Source organism: Zygotorulaspora mrakii, chromosome 3, assembly GCF_013402915.1.
Source record: "Zygotorulaspora mrakii chromosome 3, complete sequence".
Classification (NCBI taxonomy): domain Eukaryota; kingdom Fungi; phylum Ascomycota; class Saccharomycetes; order Saccharomycetales; family Saccharomycetaceae; genus Zygotorulaspora; species Zygotorulaspora mrakii.
In genome coordinates, this window is record NC_050721.1 from 731937 (window position 1) to 744640 (window position 12704).

The window sequence follows — 12704 nt, forward strand, 5'->3', positions numbered from 1 at the left end:
CAGGATATAGTAGTAGTGTGGAAGCAGTTTTTTTGTTTTCTTTGTTCTTGTGTTTATGTTTTGTTGAGAAATCTCACAATTTTGTTCTGGTGCATGGAATATATAGTGTCCCGGATAAAGTCGTAGAGACAAACAAGTAAAAAGAGAGTTGAAAAATTGAGAAAACATTTATTATACATATTCATATTAGGAGAGAGAAAAACGAAATACAGAGATACAGACATGCAAATTTCAAGCCTCGTCGTAGGATTCTTCAGTAATTTCTTCACTTTCCGAAATAAAAGTAACTTCAATCCACGTGATACCCTTTTGGACAGGAGCGCCATTGATCTGTAGACTGGATCCATCGACGGCGTATTGATAAATATATGGTTTTGTTCCAGAGACTCCGGATACGATTGATTTGATAAAATTCGGAATTTCATTCATGACGTCGATTCTCTCCACCAGATTCGCTAGTTTACTGTTTACATTTGCGACAACTTTTTTGGACTCGTGGATTTCAGTCTCTTCTTGATTTGCTATTTCTTCATCTGTGACATCAACTGTGAAACCCTCATAATCAATGCTAATTTCTTTTGGGACGTTCCAACCGACATCGTCCACTTCAGCGTTTAGATGCTTGAAGTCATTGTCGATAGTGACGGACAAAATGTTTGAGTTATCCGTCAGAATACCAAACGAAACTTTTGTATTTGCATACGATTTTGGGGTGGTAAACTCCATCAAAACTGCTGTGTTTTCCTTTGAATGGAAATACATGAAATTCCACGCTTTAGCAGCGTGATGCGGTTTCATCCCTTGGAAAGCCAAGACAAACATTGAATAAGCTGGATCTTCTTCGGAAAATGTAATTTGACGATCTTCCAAAACTTCAGCTTCTTCGCTTTCGTAGGACTCTTCGTCATCTTGCTCTGAATTTCCTTCTGTTGCCTCCTCCTTAGCCTCCTCAGCGGCGGCAGGCTCTGCATTAGCACCGGCCTCTGTTTCTTCATTTTTGTCAGCTGTTGCTCCTTCTTCGTCATCACTCTCCGATTCCACCGGAACTTTAACGTTTATTGTCCCGACAATAGAATTCCTTGGCCAAAAAACATGTCTAACACAACCCCAGGGTTCCTCGATATTATCACCATAATAAGTGCTTGGGTCATCACCCACTTTACATCCCGGTGTCATCCTTCTAATGCGGAGATCAACTGTAGACCTTGGGTTGACGGATGACTTGAAATGATACTCATTATCTTCTTCATTCAGTTCAACAAAAAGATCTTTTGCATAAAAATTAGGTCCTTCAACTCTAAAATCCTCCAATTTTGTGGATGTCCATAGGTTCAACTTTGTTGGGTTATGTGAATCGTAGATTCTAAACGTAAATTGCGCTTGAAGATGCAGCCCGATAATATTCGAATGGATGATCTGGAAGAATCCAACCACCCCAGTATTTAAGTCACTGAAATAGAATGTAGCCGTTTCCACATTGGTGTGATCCGGTGATAGCCAGTTCAAATCTTCACGGGTGGTCTCTCGATACGGTTGTTTGCCCTTCACTCTATCTGTAACAGTGTGAATATATTCACTGCCGTACTCAGGCTCTGCAATACCTGTCACCGCTGATATACCTCCCTGAATCCATTTCAACATTTTCACTCAATGCTCTACCTAAACAACAGTGCAAAACAAAAAAACACCTGAATGCACTACAAACTTGAGCGACAACTAAGAAACTAAGAGATTTCCAATATAAGCTATACTAATCTCAAACGGGTACTGTAATAACGCGGATCTTTCAAAAAGTTTTCTCGGTTCTAATGAATATCCTAAACACTACTGATCTTCATCATCGCCTGTCCTTCGCTCGCATAGATGAAGAACAAACCAACAAAAAAACATAGCGGTGGAACGAGAAGAGATTACCCGGACTGATATCTTTCGTCAGCTATGATACACCTTATCTGCCCATACAATAAATACTAATTACTATAATGCATTCGAATGCTCTCGCCTCTATTCCAAATCTTTCGAATGCCACATGGTCGCTGGCTAGTACCTATAGGGGACTTTCGCTAAATTTATGTAGTGGCAGTACTTGCTGGAAGGTGACAGCTCATCACTCTGCGAAAAGAAGTTTAACACACATGTACGTAAAACATAAACTACTGCGTAACATTGCGTGAAGCACGCAGACCAGTGCAGGCTCGTTACTGCTCTGCACAACTACATCTACTAAAAGTCGAATTCAGTTTCTATGTTACCCTGACGCATGTTGATATTCGCATCAAATACTGAAAAAAAACCAATTATCAATCAAAATATCGAAATATTCATCAAAATTGGCTTAAAATAAGTGGAGATATCGAAACTCATTGTTCGGAAACAGCAGTAAGTATGTTTGCACGTCATGGCTCTCTTGTGCGTGGCCAATTTGTTAGGTCTTATATAGCACCCGTGCTGGATCATCTGAGTCAAGGTGCAGCATTACCGGGCCTATTCTCTTCAAAAGGTCTCGATAATGCGTGGTTCGCAAGGGCTGAAGCATATACAAAAAAATTGAACAGCTTTACAAATTTTTCTGAGGAAATACCTTTAGAGACGTTAATCTATGAGAATGCTCAATCAAGCGTGAAACGTCATATAGTTAATTATGCGTCGTTACTGTTCAATTTGCGATTCGCACTGTCATCATTGAGAGGTTGTCAGAAAGACCTGCCAAACATAAATGAGATAACATCAAAGGAGCTTTTAAAGACACCAGAGCTTACACTGAAGTATGCGAATGAGCCTCTAGAGACTGGAAATAAGAATTTGCACAACGCTATAGTCTCATCGTTCGGCTCAATTGTTGAGTTTAGATCGTTGTTGCTGAATTCAAACCTTTCGATAAGTGGGGATGGATTCACTTGGCTAGTGGCTAGAAGACATGCTATAGGTGATTCCGATATGCAATCCAGTAGTAAAGTGGAATTTGATAAGCTATTCATTTTAAACACGTATAATGCTGGAACGCCATTCAATTTCAATAAATCTGGTCATATGGACTCCTTGCGCCTACAATATTTAAAAAGAATGGAATCGATTGAGGAAGAACCGGTAGAAAATAGTGAGAGCTCGGTACAGAATAAATCTATCGAGGAAGCGAAACAAACAGAAGCTTACAAGAAAACTTCATATATACCTTTGCTAGCTATTGATGCATCGCCAAAGGCATGGTTACACGATTATGGTATTTTCGGTAAACAAAAATACTTAGACAGGGTTTGGGAATCGATTGAATGGGATGTAGTAGAATCAAGATTGCCCGAAAAGACTGTCTCGTACGGCCTATACTAGGAGATTTTGTATATAGATAAATTACCCTGTAAATATACGTAAACTTGAAATATATACTTTATCGAATATTATACGAAAATAATAACTTCAAAATATATAATCATATTTTTTAATTTGCTTTAGTTCTCTTGTCCATTCTCAAAGTTTCGGTTCGAAGTGAAGTACCAGCATCTAAAGTTTAAGGTTTCCTGGTTACTTTCAAACTTTTCACCCTTCTTAATAATTTGTTTCCTGTAGATTCCTTTTTTGGGTTTTGCTCAAAACGCACAGAGGCGTAAGTGTCTTTCTCTTGATTTTCATAATCGTCAAAGTTCTCTAAGTGACCGCTATGAGTTTTTGCTAGTTTCAAAGTTGATGTTACTTCATTTTTGTCATTACTATTCCCACCAACTTGAAGCCTTTGTGATAAAGATTTTTTCCTTTGAATTCCATTACGTGACTGAATCGCATGGTGTCTGATATCCTCTTTGATTGTATTTGATGAAGCGGGCGCACCATCGAGAAATGTCGTTGATCCCAAACCCATTGTTGTAGGGCCATGTACAACCTGCGACTTACCCTTTGCATCAAATTGGGTCAATCCATTTGTGTTCGGCTTTATAGCATCCAAAGTAGTCGTGCTGCCGGCATTGCTGATAATCACCGGCAGAGTTTTTTTTGAAACCTTCGTATTGTATATATCATCATCATCATCTAATTCCTCTCTCCCAAAAACTTCGTTTAAAGCTGATTTCTTAGTAGAAGCACCACCAATACTGTTGTTTGGACCATCAGCTGGAAAAGCTAAAACTGGTGCAGCTTTCGTATTCTTATTCCTATGTGGTGTGCAAGCATCAAATGGACCATCATGATGGAATGATCCCCCAAAAAGTCCCGTAACATCCATCTTATCGATAGTGTCAACATATTTTGATGTCGGCCCTTTTGTTTTACCTTTTTTTTTATCCTTTGAGCCCGAACCAGAACCAGAACCAGAACCAGGACCGTGACCGGCGCTTCTATGGCGAGAAGAGTGCTCCTTATCACCATCTCTATGACGACGATGACGATGACCACTACTCCGATGTCCATTCCCACTAGAGGCAGTGCCCTCTTTTTCCCTTGGATAGCCAGATCTTACCTTTCTTCCTCCAGCAACTTCATCATACGAAGGTGGTAAATCTACTGTCTGAGGCTGGTCATTTATCTGGGCTTCCTCTCTATATCTATCTCTTAGACGTTCTTTCTCCTCTCTCGCTGTGGAGTAAGTTTGTGATCCATTAGTCCTCCTTGGATAATCAGGTGGACTACTGTTTACCGGTGGACTGTGATTTAGAGGTGGACTGTTGTTTATAGACCCCTCAGTCGAGCTGATGTCGTCAAGGAATGGATTCGTTGAAGGCATACTACCACTTCTATATTTAGAATAAACGGTTGTTTAGTTAGTATAAAAATTGTCAGGCTGGAGAATAAAAACCACCACCCGAACGTATTAGAGTGGCTAGTCTGCTCTTGTAAACCTTATCCAACTAGAATCTCTGCTTTGCCTTTGTAAACTGATTCAAAGATATGCTCTTTATCTTGGGACCACTGCGCGATTCTCCAAGATCCGAAAACTAGCTAATTTCAAATTAGTCAATAAGGTGGAGCTGATTGAGAAGATACCTTTTATATTAATAGAGACACTAAAGCTAATTCACTGTTGTGTATTGTTAAACACCTTTCGTGCTCCATTGTTTTGATATCATTCTGTTTCACAAGTTTCACTCCTATAGCAATGGGCCGGACCCGCATCTAGGAAAGCCGCACGGTGCGCAATGCAGTCGCCTGGAGATAGTGGAAAGTCTCGATAACATAAAAACATTGGATTTCTTGCTAAGAAAGTGCTATTCGAACCAGCTTGTTAGCTCGGCTCTTTAATCGTTCGGGGAATGGTGTGCCTAAAGAATCCATTAATACATACTTTGATTGTTGTCCCACCGGCGATTGGACTCTGAAACTATTGCCGGAATAATCCTCTTTAAGGGAGACTGGAAGACTTGAATTCGAAGAGTTTCGGCCACTGTTGTTCAATGGAAAGGCCCCATTCTCCTTTACCCAGTCTTGGAATTGTCTATCATTAGTATACTGTGCTACAGCAGGATCCACGGACGCGCTTCGGAAAGGGTTATTTACAGAGAAAGGTCTGCCTCTACTCTGGCTGTTTGATCTACTGATCATGTTTGTTACTGTCTCAGTTATGTTTTGTGCAGTGCAGTGTAGTGTAGTGTCGTCTTGTGAGATATCTTGAGTTTTGTATCAATTTAACAGCTTGTCCTGACACAAAAACACGAAACGGGTAGTACCTACAGTCACCAAGGCAGTCTTATTCGATAGCTTAATGTATTAAATATGACGAGATGTATTTATTACTATAAGCTCAAATAATAGCTGAGTAGGTTCCATTACAGTATTTTGTCAGCCATAATTGATCGTCCTTACTGCGAAAAGCAGAAAATAGCGTAATTAGATCGCCAAATACGACATGATGATTACGGTAATAACAGAGGATTAAATAAATGAGACGGGAAACTACTTAGAACTGGACAAATTTCTGATGCATGCTATCGTTTTCGTTATTGTTGGAGACAGTACTGACTTTCACGTAATCGTCTTTCTTGTATTTTTCTTGGATCAGACGGTGCATGGTAACGAGGTAGTTATCTAAAGCATCGATTTTATTGATCGTTTTATCCTCAACTAGGAGCTGCGCCATGATGCGACTATAGTATTGATCCACATTTGGTCTCAGAAGTTCAATTGATAACGAAGCTCTATTTGTTGCTTGACACCAATATTTGATAACCTGCAATGCCTTCGCATTGACCTCTGTCGACAATTCAGGTAAAGAGCCACCAAAAAGAGTGATCTGGGAAATGTGCACTGAGTCTTCAACTTCTAAGAGATCGTGGAGAAGCATTCTATTTGTATTTTCGTTGAACCACAAATACACCTTGTCACCCTGGAAGATCAAATAACATCCACCGTTAGTTATGCTGGCATGTGAATTCCTTACAGATAGATTTTCCATTGAAGATGGTAAAACCTGCAAAAGTTTCTCGTCAGCATCATAAAATGACAGGTCACTCTCTTCTAGTAAAACATGAAGCGGAACCACCTGTGGGTAGAGTTTGTAGGAAAGCTGAGCACTGTTCATTGTTTTAAACTTGAACAGATCGTAAATGCGCTCATTACCACGGGCACTATGTGCGTTAGGTGCCATTAATTCGGTTTTCTCAAAAGATAACATATATGCAGGTAACGTCCTCAAGGCTTCTGGTAGGACTAATTGTGAACTTAAGCTACCACCAATCAACGCTTTATATTGCGTTAGTATTTCAACCATCTTTGCATCAATTTTCTTTCTAAGGTTGATAAAGTCACAATCACCTAATGAAGTGATGACCTCCTTAGTCATAATTCTCATCGCAACATTTTGATTGATAGACTGAAATATTGATCTTATATTCCCTGATACCGTAGCATATGTGTTGATCGAGCGAACCTTTCTTTTACCGTCGAGATCTGTGTAAAGCAAAGCTGCTTGGAATGACATCTCAGTGTTAGGTTTCAATTTTTGGTCGTACTTCAATAAAGCATCTATTGTGGTATCCTTCGTTAAGACTGGAATCATCGGATCACGATCTGAATTTCCAGACGCTTCTAAATAATACTGTGAGACTACAAGGCCCGTAGAGCAACGAATCTTTAGCAACGCCTGGTAACCTACAATACTTGAAACACTTTGCAGCATGTCATTCACAAGTGTGAACTCATCCTTTTCATGAGAGAAACTAGGATAGTATTTGATAGTACCCCCCGTAATGTCCGCTCCAAATCCAACTGTAGCCATATCGACAAAGGCGGAGCTCGTAACAAATAAATCCACAGAAACATATGAATGTAGCATCTCATTTCCCAACTTGGCATAGAAATCATTTTCGCATCTTAGATTTTTCTTGGTCGCATCGTCTTTCTTCAATGATAAATTGCCATGCCCGAGAGTTGGTAAAGAGTTTAATGAGCAAAATATTTTACCCCCTTGTCCACCCGTTATGGTGTCAATTGCAAGTTTCGCAGCCTGTAAAGCCGGTCCATAGCAGACTTGTATAACATGGCTAAATTTCTCGCTAGCGATATAGTTTGTGATTTTTCTTAAAGTGTCATCAATGACTCTTTGAGATTCTTGTGGTCTAACAAATAAACCATTTAACATCGGTAAAAATGCATCGTAAATATCAGTAACAACATACTCCTGAGCCGTATCAAGTTCTGGTCTTAAGTTGAAAAATCTGATCTTACTATCAAAAGCCATTATGGCGACTTTGCAGTTCGGTTGGAAATCAGATATATATTCAATACAAGTCCTAACACCTTCTACAACTGCCAAGGAACTTCCGTTTTCGTTAGCCAATAAAGAAAGATCGATTAAAAACAAATAATGCAATGGCAATGGTTCTTTACTCTGTTTAGCATTATATGTTTCAGGAACCAAAAATTCGACACAGCCTTTAGTAAGCATTGGAGAGTTCTGACTGTTGCCCATTTGGGGATCAAGCACTGGATACTCATCAGGCGAGAATTGAGTTTTTACTTTGCAAATATTACAAGTAACAGTCGAATCAAACCCCAATTTATAACGAGCATTGACATATGATCTACAGCGTCTGCAACGCAATGGTCCCTGGTTACCGCCAAGCGTAACTGTAGGAATGGGCTCATTCGGGATCAAATTCGCAAAAGGCTGAATGGATATTCCCAATGGTAGTTTTGTCGCAGATCTCAAACTCTCGTCTACAGGAACGTTATACATTGACAGGCTCAATAAACGAGGGTCACAAGCACCTTGATCGGCACAATAAAACTGTGTAGTTGGTAGTGGTGGGACAGAATCCTTAGAGGTCTCAAATGTTTTGGTCAGGTATTGCAATTGATCCTCCCATCTTTGAGTTGCAACATAATGGGAGCTACTGTAGGCTGGTGCGCATTCACCATTTGGCTGACTATAAGCTTGTGATTGGGAAAATTGATCAGTCGAGCCGACCAGTGGACTCTCATTGTGAAGCCTTGGTGCACTCATTGAACCATTTGCAGATAAAACTGGAGTGAATGAACCATTGTTGAACGGAAACCCTCCCTGGTTGGACGGCGGTCCGGAAAAAGGAGTGGAAGGAGCACTCAATCCCGATGCCAGATCATGATATGCCCTATTAGGTCTTCGACTCTTTCTTGACACGTTACCTGATGTCTGCTGATCCAGGGAGAGGGCCGAGATATTTCTTGCTAAATTCTCTTGTGCCATCACTCAGTAAAATGTAAGTCAATTGATGAATTGAACAAGCTTAACGGAGGTTGAATTTGATTTATTTTCTCATTTTTTGCCTTTTCGTTTACGTGTTAATCTGTTTCAATTTTAGTTTTTCATTTTTCCAGCTAGACCCAACTACCCATCACATAGGGTGTGTAAGGTGCTAAATTGGTGCTAAATTTAACGACAAATATTTTATGCTTTACAAAAGTTATCTATCATTATAAATATTCCCTTTTCCGAATTTCACAACAGAAATACCGTTGATAATACACCAAGGATAGAAAGTAATGAAAAAACATAAACCTTGGTGCTCTTTTCATCTTTCAAGGCAAACGGAGATTTTATAGGTGCAAATATTCTATTTGCTGCAGCTGAAGTCGAATTTGAAAACACAAAACTTTCTATTGGTGTAGCTGATGTTGTGTCAGAAGTCCTCTGTCGTGAAGTATCATAAAATGATCTTCCGGTAGAAACTAGAGCGTTAGAAAAGATGGCTGCAGAAAATTGATCAGGTATATCGGTAGTTGCAGCAGTGAATTGATCACGATAGAAAGTGATGTTCGATCGCAGACGACCCGGAGTAGCATATGGAATATATCCCGAAGAGATTGCCTTGATTTCTGAAGTAGCATTGATAAACGGTGATAAATAGGTGGAGGAACCGGATGGTGATTGATAATTCCTCGTAGCAACTTTTCTTGCTTGAGCTATCGCAAGAGATCTACCTTCAAGATCAACTGCGAGGTAAATATTTTTCAAAAAAGGTCCACCTAAAACATTGAAACCCAAGCGAGACCGTGAAGCCATTGTCAGGACACAGGCGGTATCTCCGTTTTGGAAATGTATATTTGTATCACTTATCGGATCGTATGTGGAACTTAAAAAATCTCCCAGAGGTACTGTAATCGTAGTACCTGCGAAGGTGAAGTCTAAATGGACTCCTAAGTTTGCGACGGTACAAGGTACTAACCAATTCCCTAGGCTTTCAACAAAAATTGCCCCTACCTGCAAAGCAACTTGTACAATAGTATCTAAGGGTAAGTAATTTACAGTGTATCTTGAATCTAGTAGAACAGGTTGTAAAAATTCTTCCGCCGTCATATTCAATGATTTACCCGTATTGGAGACAATGTAAATAGGCCCCATTGGTAAAATAGGATAACTTGACGTTAATCCATCAGTATAGGGATCATATGACGGTATCATGTCAAGCTTCGTCAATGGGCCATAATAGAGACTTGGGTCCACTGCACCAAATATTAATTTACCAGAATTGGCATATGCGCTTTCGAGTACCTGTGATGATGAGGAAGGAGCAGTATCTGCGCCTAGCCATAAAGAATACGAAGAACATTCAATAATCCCCATATCAGTCAAAATATCTAAAAAGAAGAATCTGTTGTCAAAATTGTCACTATTAAGCTCTGAAGTTGTGTTCGATATTTTTGCACTTAACCCCAATGATCCTTTGGTCAAATAAGACGCAAAGAAAGCGTCAAAAAATGACGCATTGGCAATAGAAAGATGTGTTGAATAGAAACTGACATTATTAGGTGAGTTTCCACTTGATTCTTCGTCGATGTGATCTTCACCCATATCTAAATTCGTAAAATTCAAATTATCCATCACTGCTGTTCCATTTATACGAATACTGTCTAGAAAGTGAAAATCATAAATGTGCCCATCACTTAAACTCGTAGCAGTCTCAGAATCATTATATTCATATTTGGTGGAAGAATTACAGCCAACAACTGAACTATTGCAAGTAGACAACTGGTTATCTGAGAGTACCCACAAATAGGGTTGTGCAATATCTACTCTCAAACCCTGCCGCTGAGCTGGCGTACCAAACGTTACGTTAACGTAATATAACGAGTTCCCATCCTTTCCAACAACAACCGTAGGAAACTGTGCACTTCTCGTCGTACTTGTTTCCGTCCCATTTGCAGATGCAGAATGATTTTCAGCAAGGCAACAACACAAAAGGAGAGACCATGTAATTACGAAAAAAGATTTTCTTCGATCCACCGGAAGCATTATCTGCTGTGCGTAGAATAACTTCTCCTTCAAAATTTATTTTAACAGGCTCTATCTGGCTTTGTTATTAAGCGGTTTATACGGGAAGTGGCAGTTCAATTGAAATCTTAGGAGACTTATAGAGTAACTTAATCGCTTGAAACGGCAAGAGTTTCAGACTGTTTCGAACGTCACACACACACAAACACACATACACGTATAGATACATATATATATATATATACCTGTATATTGACAAGTTCAATTGCCTTTTCTCATATTGGGTAACGAGCCTTGATTGATGACCCTATGAACAAGGAGTGGACAACCCAACCTCGACTCAACAAAAAGATCTATACGTCTAATCTTGCTTTGCAAAATTTTGAATCACTCTATGTTTCTTCAATAAGTTTTTTTTTTGTTTTGGTCATATACCATAACTTTACATAAACTGGTTTTTAAAGAAATCTGATTGATATTATATATAAGCAAGAGATACTAAATAGACAGCCAAAGAGAATCGAAGATGAAGAATTCACAGTGACATTGCACAAGAAATGAAGCCTGAAGTAGCCCCAACAGAATATCTATCGAGTTAAGAGATATTTGAAGAGTGAGTTATCTTCGGAGTTGTCGGTAATTCCATGTTTGTCGATAGTAACTTGGTTAGACATTGATGGTCATATTATGACGTTCAATTATAGAGATATATAATACCTTGATTTCCTATATTATGAGGTGAAATAAAACTAATTGAAATTGGATTAATATCTGGAAAACACGTCAGTATTTATACCTAACAAATTGCACCTATTGAACCATAAGAGACGGCGACAAGTGAAGAATTTTCATCGTCATCACACCATTTCTAGTCCCGTAGAATCCACAGTACAACTGTTATTTCGTGTTCATTCCATAGACTCCCTCGTAGTCAGACTCCTGAATTGTAAACGTCTCGCGATAGATTATCATCCGATATCTTTCCGGTATCGATTGATATTCTGTTAGGGCTTCATCTGGCTTTGTTTATTTTGTTTTACAGACCAATTGTCTTGTTTCTGATGCTTATAAGTCATCTCTTTAATATATCTTACAATATCGATTTATATTTTATTTAAAAAGAATGTTTTCTTCGGCGTTGTCGATAGTAACTTGGTTTGACATTGATGATGATACTATGATATTCAATTATAGAGATATATAATTCCTTGGTTTTCTATATCATGAATTGAGATAAGACTAATTGAACTTGGATTAACATCTGGAAAATACGTCAGTATTTATACCTAATACTTCGCACCTATTGAACCATAAGAGAGGACGACGAGTGAAGAATTTTCATCGTCATCACACCATTTCTAGTCCCATAGAACCCACAGTACAACTGTTATTTCATGTTCCATGCCATAGACTCCTTCGTAGTCAGACTCCTGAGTTGTAAACGTCTCGTGATAGATTATCATCCGATATCTTTCCATTATCGATTGACATTCTGTTAGGGTTTCATCTGACTTCGTTTATTTTGTTTTACAGACCAATTGTCTCTTTCTGATTCTTATAAGTCATCTCTTTAATATATCTTACAATCTCGATTTATATTTCAACATATTTCAACAATTTCAACATCAATGCATACCACTGGAGTTGTATTTGCTTCCAAACCTCAGATATCTCGGTAGTAACATCCGAAATTCTAAACTTCCCGTTAAATTCAAGGCTTTAGTAGCTCAGTCGGCAGAGCGTCAGTCTCATAATCTGAAGGTCGAGAGTTCGAACCTCCCCTAGAGCATTTTTTAATCTTTAAACATATCTATTACATTTATTTTTTTCATTACAAATAAGCATGTTAATAATACCTCTTGTTATAACTCCTGTTATAACTGTTTAGTCTGTATTGACTTTGCCAATGCCAGTGAAAGCTAGCTTTCTTGTTAGGTATTATGATATCGATTTGATATCCCAATTAGGCAAAGGTCACATGACTTTTAGATTCTCGTGGTCTATCATGAATTTTTAGAATTGAAAAATAATA

The 12704-nt window shown here is 38.8% G+C and overlaps 5 protein-coding genes and 1 non-coding gene across 6 annotated transcripts; 2 read left to right on the forward strand and 4 right to left on the reverse strand.

The window, feature by feature from the left end:
- Positions 1–231: 231 nt before the first annotated feature.
- Positions 232–1641, reverse strand: SVF1 (Svf1p; the record flags this gene model as incomplete). The annotated part of the gene is made up of 1 exon (XM_037287859.1): positions 232–1641. One exon carries the CDS (start codon positions 1639–1641, stop codon positions 232–234), a length of 1410 nt encoding a protein of 469 aa, XP_037143754.1.
- Positions 1642–2385: 744 nt separating this feature from the next.
- Positions 2386–3327, forward strand: MRP1 (mitochondrial 37S ribosomal protein mS43; the record flags this gene model as incomplete). Its single annotated transcript, XM_037287860.1, has 1 exon — positions 2386–3327. The coding sequence occupies one exon, from the start codon at positions 2386–2388 to the stop codon at positions 3325–3327; it is 942 nt and encodes a 313-aa protein (XP_037143755.1).
- Positions 3328–3505: 178 nt separating this feature from the next.
- On the reverse strand, positions 3506–5526 carry HG535_0C03810 (Pal1 family protein; the record flags this gene model as incomplete). Its single annotated transcript, XM_037287861.1, has 2 exons — positions 3506–4721; positions 5270–5526. 2 exons carry the CDS (start codon positions 5524–5526, stop codon positions 3506–3508), a joined length of 1473 nt encoding a protein of 490 aa, XP_037143756.1.
- A 355-nt stretch (positions 5527–5881) lies between these two features.
- On the reverse strand, positions 5882–8647 carry SFB3 (Sfb3p; the record flags this gene model as incomplete). The annotated part of the gene is made up of 1 exon (XM_037287862.1): positions 5882–8647. The coding sequence occupies one exon, from the start codon at positions 8645–8647 to the stop codon at positions 5882–5884; it is 2766 nt and encodes a 921-aa protein (XP_037143757.1).
- Positions 8648–8899: 252 nt separating this feature from the next.
- Positions 8900–10693, reverse strand: YPS7 (putative aspartic endopeptidase; the record flags this gene model as incomplete). The annotated part of the gene is made up of 1 exon (XM_037287863.1): positions 8900–10693. The coding sequence occupies one exon, from the start codon at positions 10691–10693 to the stop codon at positions 8900–8902; it is 1794 nt and encodes a 597-aa protein (XP_037143758.1).
- Positions 10694–12388: 1695 nt separating this feature from the next.
- Positions 12389–12461, forward strand: HG535_0Ctrna5M. Its single transcript has one exon. It is a non-coding gene; the product is annotated as a tRNA-Met (tRNA).
- The last annotated feature ends 243 nt before the right edge of the window (positions 12462–12704 follow it).